General features: G+C 41.4%; 2 protein-coding genes across 14 annotated transcripts in view; one reads left to right on the forward strand and one right to left on the reverse strand.

Annotated features, from left to right (window-relative positions):
- The first annotated feature begins 1,605 nt into the window (after positions 1-1,605).
- On the forward strand, positions 1,606-20,776 carry PARP2 (poly(ADP-ribose) polymerase 2). 5 transcript variants are annotated; one of them, XM_036842406.1, is made up of 16 exons: positions 1,606-1,688; positions 2,651-2,785; positions 3,128-3,198; positions 3,798-3,848; positions 9,142-9,238; positions 9,665-9,740; positions 10,340-10,442; positions 11,060-11,222; positions 11,479-11,617; positions 12,421-12,484; positions 12,566-12,700; positions 12,960-13,087; positions 13,252-13,351; positions 13,859-13,957; positions 14,204-14,328; positions 14,449-14,718. In XM_036842406.1, exons 1-16 carry the CDS (start codon positions 1,643-1,645, stop codon positions 14,606-14,608), a joined length of 1,692 nt encoding a protein of 563 aa, XP_036698301.1. In that variant the 5' UTR covers positions 1,606-1,642; the 3' UTR covers positions 14,609-14,718. The 5 variants fall into 5 exon arrangements, with proteins under 5 accessions (XP_036698301.1, XP_036698302.1, XP_036698304.1 ...); XM_036842407.1 differs by having other exon boundaries at positions 3,128-3,189; XM_036842408.1 differs by lacking the exon at positions 1,606-1,688 and adding an exon at positions 1,691-1,804.
- A 2,422-nt stretch (positions 20,777-23,198) lies between these two features.
- TEP1 (telomerase associated protein 1) overlaps positions 23,199-27,970 on the reverse strand; it is a 41,200-nt gene continuing 36,428 nt past the window's right edge. For 6 of the 9 annotated variants that reach the window (XM_036842402.1, XM_036842400.1, XM_036842401.1 and 3 more), the window contains 11 exons: positions 27,500-27,632; positions 27,340-27,416; positions 27,101-27,233; positions 26,825-26,961; positions 26,541-26,665; positions 25,289-25,432; positions 25,046-25,142; positions 24,207-24,312; positions 23,895-24,100; positions 23,661-23,765; positions 23,199-23,417 (listed from right to left, as the gene is read on the reverse strand). In XM_036842402.1, coding sequence (XP_036698297.1) covers positions 23,295-23,417; positions 23,661-23,765; positions 23,895-24,100; positions 24,207-24,312; positions 25,046-25,142; positions 25,289-25,432; positions 26,541-26,665; positions 26,825-26,961; positions 27,101-27,233; positions 27,340-27,416; positions 27,500-27,632 — 1,386 coding nt within the window. In that variant the 3' untranslated portion in view covers positions 23,199-23,294. Of the gene's footprint in view, positions 23,418-23,660; positions 23,766-23,894; positions 24,101-24,206; positions 24,313-25,045; positions 25,143-25,288; positions 25,433-26,540; positions 26,666-26,824; positions 26,962-27,100; positions 27,234-27,339; positions 27,417-27,499; positions 27,633-27,970 lie in introns of those variants that run through there. The other 3 variants (XM_036842403.1, XR_005018673.1, XM_036842405.1) reach the window with 3 other exon arrangements.

The raw sequence follows: 27,970 nt of genomic DNA on the forward strand, positions 1-27,970 counted from the left end.
CCTTCCCTCAAGGTCTAAAAGATATTTATGTGTATTTTCTTTAAATTTTACTGAGGTATAGCTGATTTACAATGTTGTGTTAATTTCTGCTGTACAGCAAAGTGACTCAGTTATAGATACATATTTTTTCATGTTCTTTTCCATTATGGTTTATCACAGCATATTGAATATAATGTTCCCTGTGCTATATACCATAGGACCTTGTTGTTTATCCGTCCTATATGTATTAGTTTGCATCTGCTAACGGCAAACTCCCAATCCTTCCCTCCCCCACCTCTCTTCCCCTTGGCAACCACAAGTCTGTTCTCTATGTCTTTTACGTGTATTTTCTACCTAAGAGTTTTCAAGTTTTATTTTTGAATGTCAGTCCTTAATCCATCTGTAGTTCACACACACACACACACACACACACACACACACACACACACATCCGTATTAGAACAAATCACAATTCTAGCCTTGACCTGGAAAGCCTGGCTTGCTGTGGGCCCTGGCGGCCTCTCCAGCTCGTCTCACACCACACTTCCCGCTTTCATTGCTCCAGCCACTCCGTGTCTCTCCTCTTTACTTACTGATTCTTCTGATACAGCTCAACTCCTGTCATTTCCCTAGTGATGAGTTCCCCAGTTTGTTCTCCCATTAGAACTTCCCTTAGTACTGTATATTTCTTATAGCGCTTGTTGCTGCTGTACTTTTGCTTGTGTAATTGCTTGATTAATGTCTGTCCCCAACTAGACTCTAAGGTCCATGAAGACATGAACCATGTCTATTTTGGCTCAACTACCATATCCCCAGAACCCACCAAGGTGTCCAATAAATGTGCTGAAGTAATGAATAAATATCTATAATCTACATGAAAATCACCAATGCACTGGTTGTTCTTGTTAAAAATGCAGACTCCCAGTTTTTAATTCAGAGGGTCTGAGACAAGGCTTCAGGGCTATGCTCCCAGCGGGGTGGTGGTACCCAACTTTTCTAAGGTTCACTTGACCAGGTCCTCCGAGTTCATTAGCATTCTCTGTAGCTTCCACGCCCCTTGCATCCCTAAACGTCTGCTTACTCAGACCTTCCACAGCCTAAAAGAGGACGGGGGGGAGAGTAGTCTGAATTGGGTTATGAGGCCCCCATACGAGGTACCTCACCTCAGCCATTGAACTCACTTCGCTGGCCGTGAGTCTGTTCCAAGCTCCGGCTAAGGAGGCATCCGCCAGGCCCCCTCCGCAAGGGCGGGGTCGATGGCATCTCCTGCCCAGTCTGCCCTCGCGCGGAGCCCCGTTCTCTGGGAACTCACCTCCCCGAAGCTCAGGGAGAGCCCTGTTAGGGCCGCTTTTGGCCCTAGTCTCAGACCTTCCCAAGGGACATGCGATGGAGTGACTAAACGCACTCAGCTTGTGGCCCCATCGATGAGCTTCCCTCCGCCCTATGCCGAAAATTTAGCTCAACCTGCATTTATAAGGCTCCCAAACCTAAAGACATTTCTCGGTTATGGTGACTTCCCGCAACGCATTGCGACATGCAAATACTGCGGAGTGCACCTCCCCTGGCAACTCCTCGCTGGGACGCACGCGCGCTGCGTGCTCCCGCCTTTTGACTGCGCCGGCGATACTTGGGAGAGGGTTGATGACGTCAGCGTTCTGGCTCCATGGCAGCTCGGCGGCGGCGGGGGACAGGCGGCGGCCGGGCGCGAGGTTAGGAGTGCATTGTGGGGGGCAGAAGGCTGGAGGGCGGGAAGTCGGAAAAGGAACGGTGCCCTCTGCTATAGCCCTTCCTACTTCCATCGCCGCCTGAACCAGCCCTTGTCTTGGTACCGAACTTTGAAATTTTCTGTTCTCAGAGCTTTTGGGATTACAGAACTGTGTATGACAGCTTGTTGACCTGTAACAACTAACTTAGTGACGGCACTATCTTAAATACCTAATGTCATCCAGTTAAAAAAAATTAATTGTAAGGTGCATCATTGTTTTATGTACCACTAAGCAAGGAGAAACGCTTCCAATTAAAACATGATTCACTACTTATAAGTCATCCATGGTAAAATGCATCCCAGTTTCAGAGATAATAAAATGCAACTCTTAGAACTGACTTATGATGAGATATCATACTCTGTGTATTGTGTTCTTACGTGCATAGGTCCACCCCACAAATTCGGTACTGTGTTGTCTTCCTCTGGATTTATCAGTTGGGGCAACCGAGGTACAAAGAGATGAAATAACTTCTACACGATTCCACAGCTGGAAGAGACAGGGCTGGGCTCTAAGTTAGGCACAGACTCCAGAGCACTCTAGTAACCATTATCTCATAGCACCTTAGGTAGTTTGAGGATAGATATTTGGGTGGTATTGGGGCACAAGTAAACAGAAGAGATAAGCAGGCTATGAGACTCATGCCTCAGGCCATGAGCTCACAAGGACCTCAAGGCTCCATTTTGCTTTGTTTAGTTTTATGTGGCTAGAATAGCAATTCAGGAACTCACACTGTTTTCAAGAACAGTGGTGTGGCAGTTATTATTTCTTTGTAAATTTACAAAACCATCTCAATCTATTTCTTTAAAAAGATGTTTTTTCAAAGTAGCATCATATTCAGTGTGTACTCATTCTTTCTTTTGCTTCTTTGCCCATGCTTCTTGCCCATTCTGTATCACTGAATGAAGCTGAAAGAGTTAATAATGGCAAAACAGCTACAGAAAACCCTCCACCTGCGAAGAAAATTCGAAAGTGCCAGAAGATGAAAAAGGAGCCTGTGGCTGGAGGAAAGGCTGATAATGACAGGACGGAAGACAAGCAAGGTCAGCTCCCCGACATACATAGTAGGCCAGGGAGCACCTGGGCCAGCAAGGGCGTCTCTGGGAGGGGTGAGGGTCGGCGGGGGTGGGGGGTAATCTTGTTTTTTCAACTCTTATTTCTTCCTTTCTTGAAGGTATAATTAACTTTCTATCTTTTGGGCATACCACAGGACTAACCTACTTTCTCAAAATCTTCAGTTTCCTGTATTTGAGATGAATTGAGACCTGGACAGATCAGGAGTGCTTGGGAAGGGCAAAGTTAATTATGACAGGTTTCTGTCTAACCATGACAGATATTTTTGATTCCCATACAAGTAGATGTGGTACATATCTGTCTTTCCTCAGAGTCTGTGAAGACCTTGCTGTTAAAGGGCAAAGCTCCAGTGGACCCAGAGTGCACAGCCAAGGTGGGGAAGGTGAGAGACTCCCATTGATTTCTCAGGGAGCAGTTGTTCATTTGTTATTGGGATTCCTGTCTGGAACATTGCTAGTATCCATTTTAGGAATGCTCTCCAAAATATTTCTAGTGATTAACTCTCTCCAAGGCTGAGTGATGGCAGGGGTGGGGTTTGGGGGTAATCATCAGGGTGTTTTTTAGCATGGTTAACTTATGGAGTCGTCATCAGCTTTCCACACCTCATTCTCTTTCTCAGTTAGAAAATTGTATCATTATCAATGTTCTAATGAGAAACTGCCCTGGTATGTATGGCATGAGTTACTGATGAAGGGGGAAATGATTTGAAGAATACAGAAGAAAGGCTTCCTCTGGAACAGGTTTCCTTTAACTGAGTTAGACTGATTTGTATTTCTGTAATTACAAAAAGGCAACAAGTTTTCATCATAGGAATGACAGTTTATGTGTAGAAGAACGTACTTTTGCATTTCTTTCCCTGGAAGATGCATGTTGGTAGAGTGGGAGAATACTATCTCGAGGCATAAGAAAATTTAGAGCCTCGCTTAGGATCTCATCAGGGCTGTGACTGTACAAATGTCAATTTTTTTCTTTTCTCTCTAGGCCCATGTATACTGTGAAGGAAATGATGTCTATGATGTCATGCTAAATCAGGTAAGGGAAGAAACTATTTTATTTATGAGAATTTCTTCTTGATACTTATTGTTGACAGTGTCCCAGTGCCCAAATCTTTAATTCTGAAGTCCCTTATATTAGCCCCTAGGGGTTCATACTCCCAAGTACTCAGCCCTAGTGCACTCTACCTGATAGTGGAGACCTCTATGAAAAGCAGATCTTTTAGCAGATTTTATGTCTTTTATTGAACCTATGAACCCTCTGTTCATATCATTTTGCACATTTTCTGATAGGTTGTTGGTCTTTTTTCTTATGGGCTTTGAGGAACTTTATATAATGTGGAGGATAGTCCTTTGTCTATAATATAAATTGCTTATATATTTTCCAAATTTGTCATTTGCCTTTTGATTTTCCTTATGGTATACTTTTTGCCCTTACTGAAGTTTTACATTTTTATGTAGTTAAATTTATTTATTTCTTTTTTTAAATTTACTTTTTATTGAGGTAACATTGGTTTATAACATTATATAAGTTTCACATGTACAACATTAGATTTCTACTTCTGTGTGCACTACAGGGGGCTCACCACCGAAAATTTAGTTCCCATCTGTCACCATACAGTTCTCTATGCTCATCAGAGACATGGGCCTCTAATTTTCTTTTTTGTGTTGTCCTTGTCCGGTTTTGGTATCAGGGTAATGTTTTGCTTTGGGGGAGGTTTTTTAATTACTATTTCAATCTCTTTACTAGAGTTTGGTCTATTCACATTTTCTATTTCTTTATGATTTAGTCTTGGAAGGTTGTATGATTCTAAGATTTGTCCATTTCTTCTAGGTTGTCCAGTTGTTGGCATATAGCTAGTCATAATATTCTTTTATAATCCTTTGTATTTCTGTGGTACTCATTGTTATTTCCCCTCTTTCGTTTCTGATTTTATTTATCAGAGCCTTATCTCTTTTTTTTTCTGAGTCTAGCTAAAAGTTTGTCAATTTTGTTTATCTTTTCAAAGAACCAGCTGTTAGTTTCATTGATCTTTACTATTGTCTTTTTTAGTCTCTATTTCATTTATTCCTACTCTGATCTTTATTATTTCCTTCCTTCTGCTGACTTTGGGCTTCATTTGCTCTTTTTCTGGTTCCCTTAGGTGTGAGGTTAGATTGTTTATTCAGGATTTTTCTTGTTTCTTGAGGTAGGCCTGTATTGCTTTAAATTTCCCTTTTAATACCACTTTTGCTGCATCCCATAGATTTTGGTATGTCTTATTTTCATTTCATCTTTAGTATTTTTAATTTCTCCTTTGATTTCTTTGTTGACCCAATAGTTGTTCAGTAGCATGTTGTTTAGTAGCATGTTGTTCAGTCTCCACATATTTGTGATTTTTCCAGCTTTCTTCTTGTAGTTGATTTCTACATTGTTGTAGTAGTTTCATGCCATGTGATCAGAAAAGATTTTTGATATGATTTCAGTCTTCTTATATTTATTGAGAACTGTTTTGTACCTCAACATATCAATATGATCTATTTTTGAGAAAGTTCCTTGTGCACTCGAGAAGAATGTGTATTCTGCTGCACTTAGATGCAATGTTCTGTACAAATCTACCTGATCTAATGTTTCATTTAAGGCTGCTGTTCCCTTGTTAACTTTCTATCTGGATGATCTATCCATTGATGTAATTTGGGTGTTAAAAGTCCCCAACTATTATTATGTTGCTGTCAATTTCTTCCTTTAGGTCTGTTAATAATTGCTTTATATATTTTGGTGCTCCTGAATTAGGTGTACATATATTGAAAAACTTGTCTTCTTAATGAATTGTCCCCTTTATCATTATGTAATGTCCATCTTTGTCTCTTGTTAACATTTTTTCTTGATGTGTATTTTGCCTGATATGAGTATTAATTATACCCGCTTTCTTTTGCCTGCCATTTGCTTGGAGTATCATCTTCCATCCCTTCACTTTGAGCCTGTTTGTCTCTAGAGCTGAGCTGAGTCTCCTGGAGGCAGTATATAGGTGGATCTTATTTTTTAATCCATCCAGCCACTGTGTCTTTTGTGGGTTTTTTTTGTGTGTTTTTAAATTTATTTATTTTATTTTTTGGCTGCATTGGGTCTTCGTTGCTGCGTGCAGGCTTCCTCTAGTTGCGGCGAGTGGGGGCTACTCTTCGTTGCGGTGCGCGGGCTTCTCATTGTGGTGGCTTCTCTTGTGGAGCATGGGCTCTAGGCGTGTGGGCTTCAGTAGTTGGGGCATGTGGGCTCAGTAGTTGTGGCTCGCGGGCTTAGTTGCTCCACAGCATGTGGGATCTTCCCGGACCAGGGCTCTAACCTGTATCCCCTGCAGGCGAACTCTTAACCACTGCGCCACCAGGGAAGCCCCACTCTGTGTCTTCTAATTGGTGAATTCAATACATTTACATTTAGGATGATTATTGATAGACGAAGACTTAGTATTGCCATTTCATCTTTTGTTTTCTGGTTGTTCTATATCTCCATTGTTTCTTTTTCCTTGTGTTTCTGTTTGCCAGTTTGGTTTGGTGGTTTTCTATGATGTTTTTCTCAGTTTCCTTTTTTTTAATGTTTAGTGCCTCTGCTCTAGATTTATGTTCTGTGGTTATCATGAGGTTTGTATAAACGTCTCTTAGATAAAATAGTCCTTTTTCTGCTGATAGCATCTTCATTTGACTATATGGCTTCCATCCTCTTCCTCTTCCCCTTTTATGTATTTGTTGTCTCAAATTATCCCTTTTTATGTTGTAAGTTTGTTACCAAATTGAAGTAGCTATAGTTGTTTTTTCTGCTTTTTTTCCCTTTAACCTTTATGCTGTTTAAACCTATTCTGATAGAGTTGCAATTTTCTGATTCTGTTTATCACCTTACTCAAAGTTTTGTGTACCTTTGCCTTTTTCTTTCAAGTAGAAGAGCCCCTTTCAACATTTCTTGTAAAGTAGGTGTAGTGGTGATGAACTCTCTCAACTTTTGTTTGTTTGGGAAAGCCTTTTTTCTCCTTCATATCTGAATGATAACTTTGCTAGGTAGAGTATTCTTGGCTAACAGTTTTTATCTTTCAGTATTTTGAGAATGTCATTCCACTCCTCTAGAGTTTCTTCTGAAAAATCTGCTGATAGCCTAATGGGCATTCCTTTATAGGTGATCATACTTTTTTCACTGGCTGCCTTTAAAACTCTTCTTTTATCATTGACTTTTGACAGTCTTAATGTGTCCTGGAGAAAATCTTTTTGTGTTGAGGGAATTAGATGCTCTCTTAGCTTCATGGAGTGGTCTGTCAATTTTCTTTCCCAGGTTTGGGAAGTTCTCAGCTATTATTTCTTTCTGCTTGGTTCTTTTATAGTTTTAATCTCTTCAGAAAAGTGTTCCTTCTGTTCATTAATTTTATTCCTGAGCTCATTGAACTGCCTTTCTGAGTTTTCTTTTAGCTCATTGAGCTTCTTCATGACAGCTATTTTGTATTCTCTATCAGTTAGATCACAATATTCCATGACTGTAAGTTTGGTTTCTGGAAAATTGTCATTTTATTTTCATGATACACTGTAACTGTGGTTCTTCACGGTGTTTGATGAGTTGCTTCTCTGCCAGTATGTCTGAAGTAGCAAACACCGCTCTTCTTTAGGTAAAGCTTTTTTAAAAAATCTTGATTCTGAGGATTCAACAGGTTAGAAATTAGAGGCCTTTCTTTTGTTTTCCAGTAGGTGGCGCTGTAACACAAGTTTTTGGTTTCTCTTATCGGACCTGTCTCTAGTTATATTTGAGAGCACTTTCCACCCTCCACCACCTCTGTCAGGGGTCACCCGGTGCCCTCCTTATCACTGTTGTGCCTCTAAGGTCACTGGTGCTTTGCTGCTGCTGCTGTCACTGGCGTCACCACCTGGGGCACCAGGATGGCAGGAGCCTCCGTTCATCTGGGATCTCCTAAGTCACAGGAAAAGGCGCGGGGAGCCGGGTCGCCAGTGCCTCTGCGTTGTCTGGTATTGTTGTGTTCAGCCGGGAGCTGCCACTGAGGGTGAAGGTGCCGGGGCCAGAGTCATGGGCCCTCCATGGCTCCCCTGTCACTGCTGCCCGGTTACCTGTGGCTGCCGGCACCACTGCAGCCGGGACGCCAGAGTCCTGTGCACCGCCTCACCTGCTGCTGCCAGGTTCTCTGGGGGCGCGGAATCGCAGGCACCGCCTCCACTGCTGCCCCGGTTCCACCTCCTCTATGTGTCCCAGTCCACCCACCTTTAGATGTACAGATGTGTGGAATTCTCTGGCATCCTGGAGTGTAAGACAGAGGCACCTTTGCTGAGTTGTGGATTTTTTTACTGGTTGTAGATTGAAGGGGAGAGATGAAGGGAGCATCTTTTCTCCACCATGATGCTGATATCCAATTTTTTTCTTTTTAATCTTTTTTCTCTCTGTTTATTTTTGTTGTTTTGGATAGATACTACACATGCCTGGTTAATGTATTTCCTGAATATGTCTTCATATTTGAATTGATTGATCTATCGTATATACTTTTAACAGCTACCTAGTATTCTTTTATTACCACTTTTTTCAGTTAAAATATCATGAGCAGATAGAAAAGATCCTAAGGCCCCTTTTTGTTCTACCATCTGCGACTTTATAATGTGAGCAGACAGGAGGTAGGAACAGGAAACACACTTAACAAAGAAGACTGCCGTGATGACAAGGGCTTGGCCTTACAGCACAAGCTGCTGTTCCTTATCGTGGACTGCTCACTCTCTTCACTCAGAGCAAGTTACTCACAGGACACCGCTTTTTAGATACTAGTCACATTTTCTCTGAATGTCTCCAGCTCAGGTCACATTAGGTACGGGACACATGTGGCAGTGGTTTCTGCCTATCCTCCCTCCCCTCCTAACGTCCCGCTCTCAGCTCATTGTCAGATTGCTGCAGCTGACAAACCAGAGCTGTAAGTGGAACTGTTGAAGAATAAGCTGTCTAAACAAACAAGCATAATAGTTACAGATCTTTGGGGCATCAAAATTGTTTTCATTTGGAAAATAATTATTGGGAATGGATTGGGAGCTGGAAAACACATATGGCCTCGGAAACATCTATGGAGGGAAGTGATGATATTTGAGGTTGGTTAGAGGTTTTAGGAAGCTTCCAGCCTTTAATTCCTAGGAACTCAAAGTTTAATATAGAAACCCTTTTCCTCCTTTCTTATATCCTTACTCTTACATGAACCTGATTTTCTTGTCCCTTGCTGTCCTTTCCTCATGGCAATTACTGGTACCTGTGACCAAGGAAGAGTCATTGGTTTATGTGGCTTCCCTTTGCAAACTTCTGTCCTTTTATGTTCATATTTCTATCATCGTAGACCAATCTCCAGTTCAACAACAACAAGTATTATCTGATCCAGCTGTTAGAAGATGATGCCCAGAGGAACTTCAGTGTTTGGATGAGATGGGGCCGAGGTAATGACTTTTATTGTGGATTTGATGAATTATTATTCAGAAAGCCAGAAGCAACTAAGTGAGTAGCCAAAGGATCCTCTGGGTTTAAATTGGTGAAGTGGAGTTTCTATAACCTGTCAGAGGCTTAGGAATCAAACTGTGCTGCTTGAAATTGGGGAGTGGCCAGCATCCTCATTTGCAAGTTCCCATCGGAAAAGCTACTAGCAGCCTGTTGAGGCTGAGAACTCTCCTGCAATTGGGCTGCTAGTGCTGTTCAGAGGCAACAGGATCGGTTCCCTAAGCCCTTTCACCTTTTCCTTCTTCCCTTCCTGCCCATTTGTCAGATGCTAAGCGGAGAGACCTTAGAGAGCTGGCTTGTTGCTCTCAGGGAACTGTTCTTGGGTTACGGGGCAGAGAACCATCTTACATGTGGCATTTACTTTGCAGTTGGGAAAATGGGGCAGCACAGCTTGGTGGCTTGTTCTGGGGACCTCAGCAAGGCCAAGGAAATCTTTCAAAAGAAGTGAGTGCTATGAAATGAGTACAAAAAATATCCTTCTTCTTCTTGGATATCTCTTCTTTAAGAATTTTATAGTAAGTGTGATTTGGCCTAAATGATAATGTCTTTCCACTGTGACACTGTATGATTGGAACACCAAATTGCATCCTTAGTTAGTGATTAAATCACCTGGAACTGTAAAATTGACTAAAAACAGAAGAAGCTAATATATTCAGCATATGACCAACAATTTAGGAAATTTGGGAAAAATGAGATGAGACTATTCAGCTACAGTTTGAAAAATTATTTTACTATGATATGAAAAACTTTCTGGAGTCTCTGGAAATGTTTCTTTCAGAGAAAAGGATTGGATAGGGATTTTTTGTCTTAAGTCTCAATGACTTTTGTGATGTTTGGGTCCTTTTTTCCCATTTTTTTTTTTGTTCCCTTTGTCTCTAGAGCTTTTCTGTCCATTCAGGGTCCTAATTCAGAATCCAGATTTATGGAAAATTGATGTCACAGGAAATAAAAAGTTTGGAGATGTTCTTAGGAAATAATTGTAAGCCCATCCCTAGTAGTAGACCCTTGTTTGTAAGATTTTCTCACCACCTTGAACTTTACAGATTCCTTGACAAAACAAAAAATAATTGGGAGGATCGTGAGACGTTTGAGAAGGTGCCTGGAAAATATGATATGCTACAAATGGACTATACCACCAATACTCAGGTAAACTCTGACTATACGTTTAGGGAAGAACTGTTTCCTCTTAAGCAGGGTGAAGTCTAGCAGAGTGACTTAGATGAGGTCCTAGTCTCTGTTATTTACTAAGGTTCTTATAAAATCTTAGGTCCTGTTTCCAGAAGTTTAATATTATGAATCAAGAGAGGAGTAATAAATAGTCAAACTGATAAAACTACATTTAAAGTTGCCTTCACTTCTAGTTATATACCACAGTTTAAAAAAGAAAAAAAAATTTAATTTTGAATGCTGAGTTATAACCAGGATGCTAAAAGGATCTGTCCTGAAAACCGTCACATATCTGAAAAATGGAAAACCAGTCTTTTTAAGGTGAGAAGATTTGAGATACAATAGCTTCTTTACATACTTAATGACATCGTATTTGGAGGGCCTTTTAGACTTACTCTGAGTGTTTAACTATGGGAAGCAGAAGTAGGACTAGAAGGTGGAAGTCACACTGAGTTCTCTAACTAGGTTAATAATGGAGTGGGCCTGTGTTCAAGCAGAGGCTGATGTTGACCTGCCAGGAATATTGTAGAGCCAGTCCTTGCAGGGAGCGTAAAATAGATCCTTTCAGATTTTATGACTTTTTTTTTTTGCTGTAGAGTGAAGAGGAAACAAATAAAGGTGAATCTCTCAAATCCCCCTTGAAACCAGAGTCGCAGCTAGATCTTCGTGTACAGGAGCTGATAAAGTTGATCTGTAATGTCCAGGCCATGGAAGAGATGATGGTAGAAATGAAATATGATACCAAGAAAGCCCCACTTGGTAGGACTTCAGATTCTATCCTACATTCTCACTTCATATTTTAGTTCCTTTACCAGGATATTTTATCAACATCATGATTTAAAGCTTACTGATATTACTGAATAAAGAAAGAGAGATTTGGGGTGAGAGGTTGTGTGAGGGGAGGAAGAACAATTTTGAAAGTTGAAAGGTGAGAGTCTTTGTTGGGCTGGGACACAAATACAGTTTACAGGCTGGGACCCTAGTTGTGGAGTCTGATCTCTGGCTGGGTCTGCAGGGAAGCTGACAGTGGCACAAATCAAGGCAGGTTACCAGTCTCTTAAGAAGATTGAGGATTGTATTCGGGCTGGCCAGCATGGACGAGCTCTCGTGGAAGCATGCAATGAATTCTACACCAGAATCCCACATGACTTTGGGTAAGGCCTGTGCTGTTACTTCACTTTGGTCTTCTGCCCAACCATATCCCCTACATCACTCAGCAGCAACTATAATCTTTTTAATTTTTCATTTCTAAGGAAATGATCATCTTGAATAGCTGTAGAGCCAAAATGATTTATAGATAGCCTATTTAATCAGCTTATGAGTATGGGATGTGATCTCCTGGCCTGGTTAACAACCATATTCTCTGACAAAGTGGAAGTTACCAACTCAAGAGAGAGTGGGTCTAGCTATCCAACCAACATGTAAAACACCTTCAGGCATATCACCCTGTTTCCTATTCTTTAAGGTGACAATAACACACACCATTTCTGTGAACTCAAATGATGTTAGGTATATAAAATACATTTTATCTTTGTTGATTCTGCATTCTGGTGCTTACTTTATTTTTATTCCTCTATTGCTTTATAGAAGCCTGTGACCTAGAAATAACCCCGAGTGGTCAATAGGTATATTTCTGCTTCCAGATAGGACTTCATCCAAACTATTCCTTATTGATGTCAATACATCTTATTTTTAAAAAGTTCCCATAAAAAGGAATTTTAACTCTAGTCCCAAATGTCAAAATCTATAGAGTTTGTTCATTTTATCCTACTCAGGGTATATGCATAATATCTCTATATTTTTGGAATGTAAAATCTCTTACAGACCTCTATCAAATGGAAAACCCCAGTTTCTTATATCTATTTTCTAAAGGACCTATCTTTAGTCTGTTATTTTTAGTCATGTGCCTTTTGGCCACACATCAGAGAACTAATTATTGGTTATATCTCTGTCCTAGACTCCGTACCCCTCCATTAATCCAGACAGAGAAAGAACTGTCAGACAAAGTACAGCTACTAGAGGTGAGATATGTGTGGATCGGGAAGTATTACATCTCTTGTCCCAGGTTTCTCCCACACTGATTTTCTGTCTCATCTTGTCAGGCTTTGGGAGACATTGAAATTGCCATTAAACTGGTGAAGACAGAACTGCAAAGCCCAGAACACCCACTGGACCAACACTATAGAAAACTACATTGTGCTTTGCACCCTTTAGACCATGAGAGTTATGAGTTCAAAGTAAGAAAAATGATCATTTATTTTCATAACAAAATAAATGATCCACCCTTCCCCATCCCCCTGTTCTCTGACTACTTCTGGTTAAGAGAAAACTTTAGGGCAGAACTTCTATTTACTAGGAATTGGGAAGGTAGGGCTCTTTCTAGCTGCCCTTGTGAGACCATTTGGGCCAATTTATACCAGAAGCCCTGAGGTTCTTCAGCTCACCGTGGTCTCTTATAGAGTCCGCATCAGCCACTTCTTTCATTCTTCTTCACAGGTGATTTCCCAGTACCTACAGTCTACGCATGCTCCCACACACAGTGACTATACCATGACCTTGCTGGATGTTTTTGAAGTAGAGAAGGAGGGTGAGAAAGAAGCCTTCAGAGAGGACCTTCATAACAGGTCTCCATTTAGCTCTGGGTTTGGGAAGACATTCCCTTGCCTGAAGTGCAGTTATGGAACTTATAGAGAAGGATAGCGGAGACAGCTGTTGGTGTTTTTTTATGCTTATGGCCTGTGTTTGCAGGAGAGCAAGAGAGAGTACAATAATATTGGCTTTTCCTTAGGATGCTGCTATGGCATGGTTCCAGGCTGAGTAACTGGGTGGGAATCCTGAGCCACGGGCTTCGAATCGCCCCACCTGAGGCTCCCATCACAGGTTACATGGTGAGTAGAAATTGAACCCTGGAGGTAGGTACAAGGGAAAAGAATACAATTTTCTCAGTCCTTTTCCCCCCACCTTTTTTTTTTTCCTAGATTAGGATTAGGTGGTGACCTGGCATTGACTATGACCTTCCTTTCTTAAATTCCTAAGGATATCCCTCCTTTCTCCCCAGAAAGCAGAGATTCATTGATGCTTCTGCCATCTCTTGGAACAGAATTGTGAGGGGAAATGGAGAAGGGTCTATATTGTGTTTAAGATAATAGAACACAGGGTCAGTGGTATGAGCCTCCCTTCTTTTTTTTTTTTTTTTTTAATTTATTTATCAGTAATAGTGGCTCACGGGCTTAGTTGCTCCGTGGCATGTGGGATCTTCCCAGACCAGGGCCCGAACCCGTGTCTCCTGCATTGGCAGGCAGATTCTCAACCACTGCGCCACCAGGGAAGCCCGAGCCTCCCTTCTAACACAATGGCTTTGGCAGTTGACCTTGTTTTTTATTTATATGTTTCAGTTTGGAAAAGGAATCTACTTTGCTGACATGTCTTCCAAGAGTGCCAATTACTGCTTTGCCACTCGCCTAAAGGATACTGGACTGCTGCTCCTGTCAGAGGTAAGGCAGGAACACATCCGTGATTTCTAGTTTATTATTAGTTCCTATTTTTCCAAAGAGAAAAGTTCAGCCACAGAACCAAGAGGTTCACCTGGGAGAACCTGAGAGGGAAGCCAAGTGCAATTTCCACTGCATTCGATTCTTCTGCTGGAGTAGGAGAAGAAAGTACTGATGGAGTTTTCTGTTTGGCTTTAGAGCCATTCATTTCAGTAGGATGTGGTCATTTAAAGATCCTTTTCTTTGCAGGTAGCTCTAGGTCAGTGTAATGAGCTACTAGGGGCCAATCCAGAGGCAGAAGGATTACTTCAGGGCAAACACAGCACCAAGGGGCTAGGCAAGATGGCTCCCAGTCCTACGTGCGCCATCACCTTGTAAGTACTCAGAGCCTGGAGGGTCAGAAAACTCCTTTTGGCCAGATAAGACTCTCTACTTTCTCTATACAAACTTCTGAACCAGAGGCAGATGTTGACACACATTCTTCCATTTGGCAGGAATGGGAGTACAGTGCCCTTAGGACCAGCAAGTGACACAGGAATTCTGAATCCAGAGGGTTATACCCTCAACTACAACGAATTTATTGTCTATAACCCCAACCAGGTCCATATGCGATACCTTCTAAAGGTTCGATTTAATTTCCTGCAGCTGTGGTGAATGTTGATATTAAACAAACCAGAGAAAATATGATCTTCAAGCAAGAAAACAGGCAACGTTGTACTTTAGATTTTCTCATATTTTCTGTAATAAAGACAGTACAAATCTTCCACTGGCTTCTTCGGGTTTTACTTCTGCAAGCACATATTTCTTCTGATGTTAGTGTATCTTTGTTTCCAGGACAGAAAATATAGCTTCTCTGCGTATGCCACAGCTAGCTGCAGGTTATTCAGGATCCTGTTCTGTTCTTTCACAGCAGAATAGCCTCTGTGCATTGAGGGAGACTAATGGAGGTTAATGTTTTTCCCCATTTAATACAGTTTTTCTGCAAACTGGAGTTTTTTGGGTAGTATTATAGGAAGGGCAGATGCAGCAAAGACTGAATTGTTTCCCATACAAATCTTCTCACTTGCCTTTTTCCCCTGTTTACCACCTGCAGACCAGGTCTCCCACCACTTAGCATCCTAGGTCTCAGCAGATGTCCAAAATTTTGGGAAGCACTTGGAGGACTGTCACTAAGCCTAAATATATCTCAGGGAGGAAGAGAGAGAAGGAGAATGATTTTGATGTACCCCACCCCATCTAAGAAGTACCAAAGTCTAAAACAGATCCAGAGTCTTCTTGACTATTTGTAAACACATGCAACACAGATAAACACACACATACAACATACTTCCTTAGTAACAATGAAGGTTATTTAAATGAAGACAATAGCTTGTAACTTTTTAGAGACCAAATTACCAATATCTATCAAAAATTTTAAATGTACACACCCTTTGACCTAAAAATTACAGATGTACATGTTTACATAGATGATGTCACTGCAGAATTGTTATATGCCAAAAAACCCATAAATAAGGAACTAGTTAAATATATTCTCTCATTGAAATACTATGCTGCTGTTAAAACTAGACTATACACTTCAAAAAAATGTAAGAGAAGGGAATACTTCCCAACTCATTCTATAAGGCCGTATAAAACTAAACCCAGATAAAGATATCACAAGAAAATTATAGACCAGTATCCTGTAAGAATGTAGATACAGGTGCAGTGGTTAATAATCTTCCTGCCAATGCAGGGGTCACAGGTTCAAGCCCTGGTCCAGGAAGATCCCACATGCCGCAGAGCAACTAAGCCCGTAAGCCACAACTACTGAGCCCGTGTGCCACAACTACTGAAGCCCACACGCCTAGAGCCCATGCTCTGCAACGAGAAGCCACCGCAATGAGAAGCCTGCGCACTACAACGAAGAGTAGCCCCTGCTCACCACAACTAGAGAAAGCCCATGTGCAGCAATGAAGGCCCAACACAGCCAAAAATAAATAAATACATTTATTAAAAAAAAAAAAGAATGTAGATACAGGGACTTCTCTGGTGATCAAGTAGTCAAGAATCCACCTTCCAATGCAGGGGACATGGGTTTGATCCCTGCGTGAGGAACTAAGATCCCACATGCCGCAGGGCAACTAAACCTGCGTGCCATGACTAGAGAGCCTGCATGCCGCAACTACTGAGCCCGTGCACTCTGGAGCTCGTGTGCCACAACTAGAGAAGCCCGCATGCTGCAACTAGAGAGAGAAGCCCACAATGAAGAGCCCACATGCTGCAATGAAGACCCAGCTCAGCCAAAAAAAAAAAAAAAAGAATGTAGATACAAAAATAAAATACTATCAAGCCTAAACCAGCAAACCATAAAAAAGGATTATACAGCAGGACCAAATGAGATTTACTGCAGAAATGCAAGTTTGGTTCAACATACGAAAATCAACCAAAATTGATGGTTGTGACTTTTGCCAAATGTAGGGCAAAAGTCACATGACCATCTCATTAGATGCAGAAAAAGCACTTGGCAAAATTCAACACCCTTTCACGATAAACATTCAACAAACTAAGAATGGAAAGGATCTTCTTCAACCTTATAAAGGATGTCTATGAAAAACCGCAAAAAGACTGAAAGTTTTTCCCCAAAGATCAGGAACAAGACCAGGATATCTGCTCTCACCACTTCCATTCAGCATTGTACTGAATTCTGGGCACAGTAATTAGATAAGGAATAGAGGGGAAAAGGCATCCATATTGAAAAGGAAGAGGAAAAACTATATTGGCAGATTACATGATCTAATATACATATATTAGATTACATGATCTAATATATATATAGATTAGATTACATGATCTAATGTATATATATATATTAGATTACATGATCTAATATATATATAAAGCCCTAAACAATACATGCAAAAAGAAATTAGAGATAATAAGTTCAACAAGGTTGCGGGATACAAGATCAATACACAAAAATCAATTGTATTTCTATACACTAGCAATGAATAATCTGAAAAGGAAATTAAAATCCCTTTATAATAGCATCAAAAAAATAATTAGCAGATTTAAATCACAAAACTTGTACACTGAAAATGACAATACATTATTGAAAGAAATGTAAGAAGACCCAAATAGGTGGAAATACACTCCGTGTTCATGGATTGGAAAATTTAATCCATGCCATCTAAGATTTAATCCATTGCCATCTAAGATGGCAATACTCCCCAAAGTGATCTACAGATTGAGCGCAATTCTGGTCAAAATTCCAACAGCCTTTTTGCACAAATGAACAAGACAAACCTAAAATTCATATGAGATTGCAAAGTGATCTTGAATAGCCAAAACAATCTTGAAAAAGAAAAGGTTGGAGGACTCACTTTCTGATTTCAAAACTTACTACAAAGCTGTAGTAATCAAGAAAGTGTGGTACTGGCATAAAGATTATATATAGATCAATAAAATTGGAGAGTTGTGAAATAAATACATGTATCTATGGTCAACTGATCTTCAACGAGGATGCCAGGGCTACTAAAAGGGGGAAAGAATAGTTTTTTCAATAAATGGTGCCAAGACAACTTGGATATCCACATGCAAAGTAATCAATTTGGAATACTACCTCACACTATATGCAAAAATTAACTCAAAGTGTGTCAAAGACTTAAATGTAAGAGCTAAAACTATAAAACTCTTAGAAAACACAGATGGAAATCTTGTGACCTTGGATTAGGCAATAGTTTCTGAGATATGACACCAACAGCACAATCAACCAAAGAAAATAATAGTGTTCATCAAAATTTGAAACTTTTGTTAATCAAAGGACACTATCGGGACTTCCCTGCTGGTCCAATGGTAAAGAATCCACCTTCCAATGCAGGGGACATGGGTTCGAACCTTGGTCGGGGAACTAAGATCCCACATGGTGCAGGGCAACTAAGCTCGCGTGCCACAACTACTGAGCCCATGCTCCTCAACTAGAGAGCCCACATGCCGCAAACTACAGAGCCCACGCACTCTGGAACCAGTGTGCCACAACTAGAGAAAACCTGCACACCACAACTAGAGAGAAGCCCGCACGCTGAAACAAAGAGGCCACGTGATGCAACAAAATATTCCGCATGCCGCAACAAAGACCCAATGCAGCCAAAAAAATAATTAATTATAAATAAATAAATAGATATACTAGGGGAAGAAGAAAAAAGGACACTATCAAGAAAGTGAAAAGACAACCTATAGAATGGGAGAAAATATTTGCAAATCATAACATGAGAGGATCTAGTATCCAGAATATATAAAGAACTCTTACAATTCAACAATAAAAAGATAAATAGGGGCTTCCCTGATGGCACAGTGGTTAAGAATCCGCCTGCCAATGCAGGGGACATGGGTTCGAGCCCCGGTCCGGGAAGATCCCACATGCCGTGGAGCAACTAAGCCTGTGCGCCACAAGTACTGAGCCTGCGCTCTAGTGCCCACGAGCCACAATTACTGAGCCCATGTGCCACAACTACTGAAGCCTGCATGCCTAGAGCCCCTGCTCTGCAACAAGAGAAGCCACCGCAATGAGAAGCCCGCGCACCGCAACGAAGAGTAGCCCCCGCTTGCCGCAACTAGAGAAAGCCCACACGCAGCAACAAAGACCCAACGCAGCCAAAAAAATAAATAAATAATAAATTTATTAAAAAAAAGATAAATAACCCAGTTAAAAACCAACCAAAGAATCTGAGTAGAAATTTCTCCAAAGAAATACAAATGCCCAATAACAAGCACGTGAAAAGATGCTCAACATCATTAAATATTAAGGAAACAAATCAAAATCACAAGATACCACTTGACAAACGCTAGCAGGGCTGCAATTAAAAAGACCAAGAATAACAAGTATTGGTGAAAATGAGGACAAATTAGAAAACTCACATGTTACTGGTGAGAATGTAAAATGGCTCAGCTTCTTTGGAGAATAGTTTGGCAGTTCCTCAAATAGTTAAAACATACAGTTACCATGTGATCTACTAATCCTGATCTTAGGTATGTAAAGAGAATTGAAAAGAAATGTTTACACAAAAACTTGTACGTGACTTATGATAGCAACATAATAATAGCCAAAAAGTGGAAACAACCAGAATTTCTATCAATTGATGAATGGATGAACACAATATGGTGTATCTATACAATGGAATATTATTGTATTATTTATTATTATATTGTATTATTATTGTATTGTTTATTATTATAAAATGGAATAAAGTATTGATACATGCTACCAAATGAACCTTGAAAACATGCTAAGTGAAAGAAGCCACACAAAAGGCCACATATTGTATGCTTCCATTTATATAAAATGTCTTGAATAGGCAAATCCATAGAGATGAAAAGTAGATTAGCAATTGCCAGTGGCTGGAGGAAGGGGTGAGAGGGGAGTGATTCGGTACAATGTTTCTTTTGGAGGTAATAAAAATGTTCTGGAATTAATGGTGATAGTTGCAGTGTTGGAATATACTAAAAACCACTGAATTACAGGGTGAAAAACAGGACTCCCCTAACACCACTAGTCCAGTGCTTAAGGCTCCGGGGAAGGGGGAACGAGTTTGATCCCTGGTCAGGGAACTAAGATCCCACATACTGTGCAGTGTAGCCAGAAAAAAAAAAAAAAAGGTGAAAATGAATTATACCGCAATTAAAAATGCTATACTGAATTTTTGTGATATATATTTTTCCTTTATAAATAGTGGCCAAAAAAAGTTGCATTGAAATATACATACTATGAAGTTTAAGTAATAAAATGCAACAGGCTCCCAAACAGTAAAATAGATATTCATGAGTCCATACTGATATGTGAATGACTCAATATATAAATAAGTGGGGAAGAGGGGATAAACATTCCTTTTAGAAGAATTTCAATTAATATAGAAGGGCTGAGGGAAATAGAAAATCATCATTAGAAAATCACAGTAATAATTGCTCAGGCAAGATTGATGGATGAATATTAAAAAGTCAGTGAAAACAGAATATTTGCATAGTCTAAAAAAACTTACCTCAAAATTTATTGATTTTGTGGTGATTACCACAAATTCTTTGATATATCTCCCTCTTAGAGGTTTAATCCCCTTCCCCTTGAGTGTGAGCTAGACTTAATGACTTGCTTCTAACAAACAATATGGAGAAGGTACAGTAAGAAAAACCTGGCAAACATCACCTCAACCTTACAAGTGATCAAGGTTAACACCACTAGTAGTAAGTCATGTTGATATCACTGCTTTTGATATGATGTAACAAGAAGGGCACATCATCTCTTGTATTCTTCCTTTAAATTCATAATTTCAGTCTGTTCATGAGAAGACAGCAGACAAAGCCAAACTGAGGGATATTCTACAAAACACCTGACCAGAAATCTCCAAGAATGTCAAGACTATGGAAAGTCTGAGAAAGTGTCACAGTTGAAGGATTAGACTAAGGAGCCATGATGCCTAAATGCATGTGGTATTCTGGATTGGACCCTGGAACAAAATGAAGATACTAGTGGGAAAACTGAGGAAATCGAATCACATATGTAGTTAATAATATTGTACCAATGTTAATTTTTTGGTTATGTAAGATGTTAACACTAGAGGAAGCTGGGTGAAGAAGGGTATGTGGGAATATTCTGTGTAAATCTTAACTGATCTTTTTTAAAAAAGGACTAAGAGCCATTCTACTGGAAAAGCATCAACACAGGTTCTTTGAGGGTATAACTGTGTATCTGGTTCCTAGTTCTTCCAGATACATGGTAGGATGACACTTCCCTCCCCTTTGACAGTAGGCAGAGCCATGTGACTTGCTTTGCTCACGTATATAAAATATGAGTGGAAGTGATATGTTTTATTTCCAGGTAGATTTAGAGCCAACAAGTGGGGTTTTTTTTCTTTTTTAAAAATTCTATCAGTTCCCCATATATATATATATATTTTAACTGAAAAATTGAGTCCAGATTTCATCTGACTGATTAAATATATACCAATAACCAAGACATTTTTGAGAAAGAATAACAAGGTGATACTTGCACTAGTGGATAAGGAAAAGAACAGTCAAGCACTTCCTGAACATTTACCATGTAAGTGTCAACTACTGTTCTAAGTGTTTCACATGTTTTAACTCATTTAATCCTCACAACATCCCTAAAAAATAGGCAATATTATTCTGCCTATTTTACAGATGGGGAAAGGGAAGCAGTCTTGTTAAAACAAATTTCTGACCTGCAATGGAACAATACTTTCATAAAATATAATAAAAATGAAGTACCAGGAAAATGAACCATCAAGAATTTGTGGAATAGCACTGGTCAACAAACCAAACTTTGAATAGATATGTTCTAGATTTCAAAAACAAATTGTGGTGAGAGTTCCCCGATGGCCTAGTGGTTAGGATTCTGGGCTTTCACTGCTGTGGCCCAGGTTCAGTCCCTGGTCGGGGAACTGAGATCCCACAAGCCGCATGGCATGGCCAAAACAAACAAACAAACAAAAAAACCCAAACTGTGCATAGATGTGTAAAAACAGATGTTAAAAACTGACACATGAAAAAGGTGCTTTTGTGGGTTGAAGAAGAAAAGACTGCTCCAATGTCCTATGATCCTATAATCCAGTGACTATAATTGAACTCATCCAGGCACTGGGAGACACTGAAACTGTTTAATGATAAGAACTCAGAAAATATTTAACGTAAAACCTAAATTGATTTTCCCTTCAACTCCCTTGGGGACATATTTACTGTCACCTAGAACCTGTTCTTCGCTCAGAAGATTATACTTCTGAGCGAAGATTATACAGAAGAAGATTATACAGCAATTATACTTTGGCTGTGTATCTCCAAGATAAGAAAGATCACTCCCTTCAGGCGGACCTGGTAAACAAAGCTGAGTCTACTGAACAAGGTAGGCTTTACTTTCTCCAGCCCCACTCCTCCATCCTCAGCTGGGGTGCCTTTGTAGAATTTTTAGAGCATGGCAGACAGACATCTAGGGCTTCCTCCTGTCCTTGGCCCATGCTTTCAGGGGAACAAAAGGCAAAAGATTGAAACCAGTGACTTCCAGGATGACGCTGTGCCATGGTTCTCTGTAGCATTTCTGGGTAGTATTATGAATCGTAAGTTTCAAATTACCTTAACTTGGACTTCTAGTCACAAGGTTCATGTAGAGCAGGTAGCCTAGAAGGTATACTTAGAGCCCTTGCATGAGGCATGCGAGAAAAGATAGAAGCATGACCTATGATTAAAACTTATTAGCTGATGGCATTCCTTATGTCTTTATCCTCAGGCTGAGAGAGAATATGAGGCATTGGTAGAAATAAGATAAAGTCCTTCAGGTGATTTCTCCACGTAAACTCTGGAATCAGGGCAAAGTAAGAATAAAACTGAGTACCCCTCAACTCCCTAAATCCAGAAAACTCTAGACCAGAGTGCAGTGATATGTCTCTGAGAGAACGCTACCAACCCAGGATAAAATCCTGTGATAGCTCTGGCTTATCAGACACAAGTCCTTGACTTCTTGGACACCGAAGACCCTTAACTCTTCCTTAACCCTTAGAAAGAAAGGGCCTCAGGGAACTTCCTCTCCCATAAAATAGAGTTATAGGAAAATAAGACGGTCACAGTCCACAGCAAGTCCCTGTGTAGGCATTGTTCCACCCTTCAACTCATTTTATCTTTATGAACTTCAATTTGAGAGGGATACCCTTTTGTGATCTCCTCCAAGAATGCAAATTACTATACCGACTAACGCTTCCAAGTCAAGTGGCTGCCGCTGCCCTGCCAGAAGCTGTGAAAGCCAGAAGACGCGTTCTGCTCTCAGTGCCCTGGCTTCTCACCTCTCACCTGGGCAGTTGGCTCTGAGCAGATGGGGCTGTTTCTGTGACAGGAACCTAGTGTTGTCCTGGTTCTATCCCAGTTCTTTGCAGATACCCTGACCAGGGCACAAGTGACTCATTCTTCCTTCTCTTGCTCTTCCTTGAACAAGTGAGAGGTCTTCAGATTTCTGTTCAAACTAAGTGCTGGTCAACAACACTTTCATTCCTCCTCCTGGTAGGAGTCATACCTTTCGGTCCTGGGGCCAGAAAATGACACAAGAATTCTAAAGCATAATTTCAAAGAATACTAAAGATCTGGTTCACTTTCTTGCAGTTCTAGTAAGGATTAATGTTAAATCAGAAAAGAAACATAAGAACATCCATATTCTTCCCTCTTGGTCCAAATCCACATAAGAACACAGGCAGGACTGCATGTGAGATTTTCTGACCTTTTATTTATATAATTGTATCAAGAACATAGCCACTGGTGTCTTCAGGCTTTGCATCTCTAGCACAAGCGGTCTCTTTGCCCTGAGCAGTGATCTTCATTCCCAGGACAGAAAGTATACATTGCCCTGCGTGTCTCCCACTGCGAGCTGCAGGGTAGAGTTAGGACCCAGCCAAGGTTCCAGGCAGCTCACTGCCCCTTCACATCGGAACAGGCCCAGCTACGACGGGAACAAAAACGGGAGATGTGGGCTACAAGCCTAGGTAGGGCCTCCTTACTAACTTATTTGTCTCACACCAATGACTTTTGTTTAGAAACAGGTTAGTTGCACATTATTGCAAGAAGGACAGAGGAAAACAATCTTGATCTTTTGCCCTTTCTTACCCCAAGTTTGCTCTATGACATCCCTTTAGCCCTCCTTACACACACACACACACACACACACACACACACACACACTTACGAGCTGCATACTGGGTCTCTCCCACAGTTTAACATCTCTGTCCTTTGAAGCTGTCACCAGCAACTCAGGCAGCACGTGGAGGGCTGTGACAGAGCCCGTGTGAATCTTAGGGAGGGAGGGGAAGAGGTGTGGTGAGTTCTCAGTGGACCTTCCTCAGACAAGGAAGCAGAGAAGTCCGCTGGGTCAGATCTAGAGCCTCCTCCCCAACGTCTGTGACCTTTCCCTCAAACTCACCTTTCTACGCTGCCGTGTCTTTAGCTGTGGGACCGCTGGACGGGTATACGTGTCAGCACATACACATGCGTCTGTCTCTGGAGTTCGGGTTTCAGGCATTTCTACTTTTTCCTGCCAGATATTATCTGTGGTCCATTCTCCTTCAACGTTGCATCTAGCTAGGTTCCACAGCGTCCCATCAGAGCTGGCACACAAAAATGAGGACTCTGCCATTTCAAGGGCAGAGTTTGAGCCAGGTCTTAGACTTTGAAGGATCCACCATCCTCCCCTAGGCCACCTCTGGATTCCTTGGGCCCTCCCATCACCACTCACCAGATTCAGGTTTGGCCTGAGTTACCGATATGAGGGTCTTATTAGGATTCTCTAAGCTCAGATCAAATTCCGGGCACTCTTCAAACTCTCCTAATTCCTTTTGGCTCTGTGAAAGGATAGATCATTTTGATTAGCCTACTTGTATCACTTACTGCTGCCCAGACAAAGCAACTCTTTTCTGCTCTGGGCTGGTCAAGATTTTTTAAAATCGTATCCTAAATACAGTAAAGTACTGATACACAAATCTTAAATGGACATCTTGATAAAATTTTACACGTGTATACATCCATGTAATCCCTGCCCAGATCAAGATGTAGAACATTTCCATCACCCTGGAAAGTTGCCTTCATGCCCCTTCCCAGTCAATACCAGAGTATCACCACCCCCAGAGCTAACAATATTCTGACTTCTGTCACTATAAATTAGTTTTGCTTGTTCTTGAACTTCATTTAGGTGAAATCATGTAATATGTACTCTTTTGTGTCTGGCTTCTCTCGCCCCACGTAATGGCTATGAGATATATCCGTACTGTTCCAGACACTGCTAATACTCACAGTGGCAAGACAAGACAGACATGAAGAAAATGCAATTAAAAAAACTAGGTTTATGGTTTCCCACGATTCTTTTAAACACTAGAATCCTTTTTAGTATCAGTGAAATCTTACAGGGAAACCCAATATAAAATGCTCTTAAGTAGAGCTACAGTTGAAGGAAGAGAAGGGGATTTGGAACCAACTGCTTTTCCCTTCCTTCCTCTTATCCTCCATCATGGCCCCAAGGCTTTAAAACATTGGTCCTGGACAAATGTTTGTTTTAACACATACCCAGACAGAACTTACTGAGAAAGAAAGAACTCTAAGTTTCATTGACTGCAGGACAAACACACCATAGTCCTGGTGGGTGGACAACATTATAGGATCTTCTGAATAGCTTCTCCTGGTTTATAAGAAAGAAAGAGGCTAAGCCCAGGAACACCTCTCCATAAGACCCCGATGTTTGTTCTAGTTAGACCCAAACTCAGGGTAGCCACTAACCCACTTTTCCTCTTTCTCCAGCCCAAGAGAAAACATTTTGGATCTTACCAGATTACAGAGGGCTCATCACCTGGCTTCATGTGCAGTAACTGCAAATCTGCTTTGGCCAAGATGAGGGAGTGACCGTCAGGGACCAGACTTACACCTGTCAGGAACCCTAAGTCCTCCTGCAGAACTCGGTTCAGGTGAAGACTATAGTGCAAAACAGGATACATGGACAGAGAAAGATTCTACTTTAGTCCACCTCTCTCAGTTCCCCATGAATTCCTCAGGAGTAAAGTATAAAACAAAATGTATCACCGTCCCTACACATTGTGTTCCTCTTTCTGTTTTTGTTATATTAGTATTCATCATACCATCATCACCTTATCTGCTCAAACCAGGAATCTCTAACATTCCTGTCCTTTCCTTCCCTCCTGACCTCCAACTGACTGATAAGCACTGTGGAGTCTACTGGCAACACATGCCGAAATCTTTATCTCTCCTTTTCATCCCCACTGCCCAGGTCAGGGCTCACGTTCTGTCTTCCCTGGACTAGAGCATCAGCTGTAAATGTGGTCGCCCTACGTTTAGTATCTCTCTACTACTAACCATCCTCCATGTGGCCACTAGAGTTCTCTTTCTAAAATTCAGATAATTATTCTGCTCAAAATTCTTAGCACTGTGCCCTCTACAGCCTGGCCCCAGTTTATTTTTTCAACCCAATTCCCCACCACCACTCGCACCAAGAACCCAAAGACTGAGCTATACTCAGAACACACCATGCACTCTCACGCCTCCGTGCCTTTTGTTAATGCTACCTCCTCTTCCTAAAAACACCATTCCCTTCCCTTACTGATTCAGAAAACTCCTACTCATCCTCTAAGCCCAATCTCAAATAGCAACTCTTTTGTAAACAGTAAATTTCTTAAATTCTGCAGCCCCAGGAATTTTACATATATGTATATAAAATATATACATATAAAAAGTATATATATAAAAATATATATATATCTTTATTATAGCAATAATCACTCTGCATATTGTTGGCAGTTTACTTATCTGCACATTCCTGTACTTCGAGCTCCCTTAGTTAAAAATTAATTTCAATCTGGTTCACACTGCCTGGCCCAGAGCTTAGCATAAAGTAGGCACTTGATAATTATTATTTAAATTCACATGATAAGGAGCAGAAAACAATTTCCCAGTGACTTTTTCCTGCTTACTAACATCCTATTGACCTAGTTCAGAAGTAGAAGGGAGTGATTTGAGCAAAATCCCAGATGTAACTGTATTCATTAACCCAGCCACCTCATTTCACCTGAAATTTCTGGGTGCTGAACCCTTCTGCAGTTCCACTTGCCACTCGCTGACTTTTTCATCAGCACTGACAACAATCAAGGTGTGTGCTGAGTACCAGATCAGAGCACTGATGCGGCCTGGAGCCTAGTGAATACAAGTTTATTTCAGTATTTCTGAGGAACCAGGATTAACCTTCTTCCCCATCCCAGGCATCTACGCAACCTCTAACCCCGGCACATACCATCAGATATACAGCCAGAGCAGAATTCACATAAACAAAGAACTGAAGTTGACCCAACTCACCTGTGCTGTGGCCACAGCCTTAGCTTCCTGCCACAAGGTGAGTTCCCCAGCTTGATTCCCAGACACTGCTATAGAACCGTCTGGGGCCCAGGCCACAGCAGTGATGGCTGCATGACTCCTGGGTATATATATGTCATCTGGAGAAGAAAGGAAATGATTCATTAGGAGCTGGACCACTGTTGGGATACAAGAGGAGATAGCAGGCTACCCTTGACCTTCTGGGTCCGACTAACACACCCCCCTTTCACACCTTGCGTCTCTCCACACCTCACTCACCTGCTTCTTCAGGTACCTGCCAGAGCTGTATGGAACCATCCTCTGAGGCGGTCAGCAGGAGGCCTGAGGTTTCTGAAACAGCAGCTGCACTGACTGGGCCACTGTGTCCCAGGAGGGTGTGTGTTTGAAACACCTAGGAGGAAAGGATGGAGATGGAACAGTGGGGAGGTGACACAACAGGATGTGGTCCCATCATACCCTCTCCACTGCCCCCACCCAAGGCCTTTCAGGGAACTCACCAAGAGTGGATGCCACAACCGTGTGGCCCCATCCAATCCCACAGTTACCACCAGAAGCTCTGACCCCAGCTGGCCAGCTGATAAGACACAGAAACTGAGTCAGGAGAAGGGGAGAAGGGAACAGGCAGCGGGGACAGGAAGGTGGCTGACATTTCGTTACCTGCACTGGGCTCCAGGGCAGCTGCACAGTGGCTGATGGGTCCTGAGTGAGCAGCGATGCTGGTCATCTCCACACCCTGATGGTCCCACACTTTCAAGGTCCCATCTCGGCCCACAGATACCACGTGCTCCTCCTGCCCCAGAGCACAGGATCAGAGAAGAGTCACACTGAGCGGGACATGGGAATTACGACTCCCACCACAGAGGTGTGGGCTCAGCATTAAGAGCCTAGAAGATGTCAAAGAATGAGGACACCCCGGAGAGTGGGGCTGGGAGGCTCAGGACTACCATCATGCCACGAGGTCATGATACTGAGATACTGTGTTTTCATGCTCTCCCTACCCTCACACCAACCCTCAGCCTCAATACCCTAATCCTGCTCTAATTCAGGCCCAAGCATCTCACTCTTTATACTCCTTTTGCCTTTGGGATTAGATACGCAATGCATCCAGTCTCCCAAAGCCCCCTTAAC

Source organism: Balaenoptera musculus, chromosome 2 (genome assembly GCF_009873245.2).
Source record: "Balaenoptera musculus isolate JJ_BM4_2016_0621 chromosome 2, mBalMus1.pri.v3, whole genome shotgun sequence".
Classification (NCBI taxonomy): Eukaryota; Metazoa; Chordata; class Mammalia; order Artiodactyla; family Balaenopteridae; genus Balaenoptera; species Balaenoptera musculus.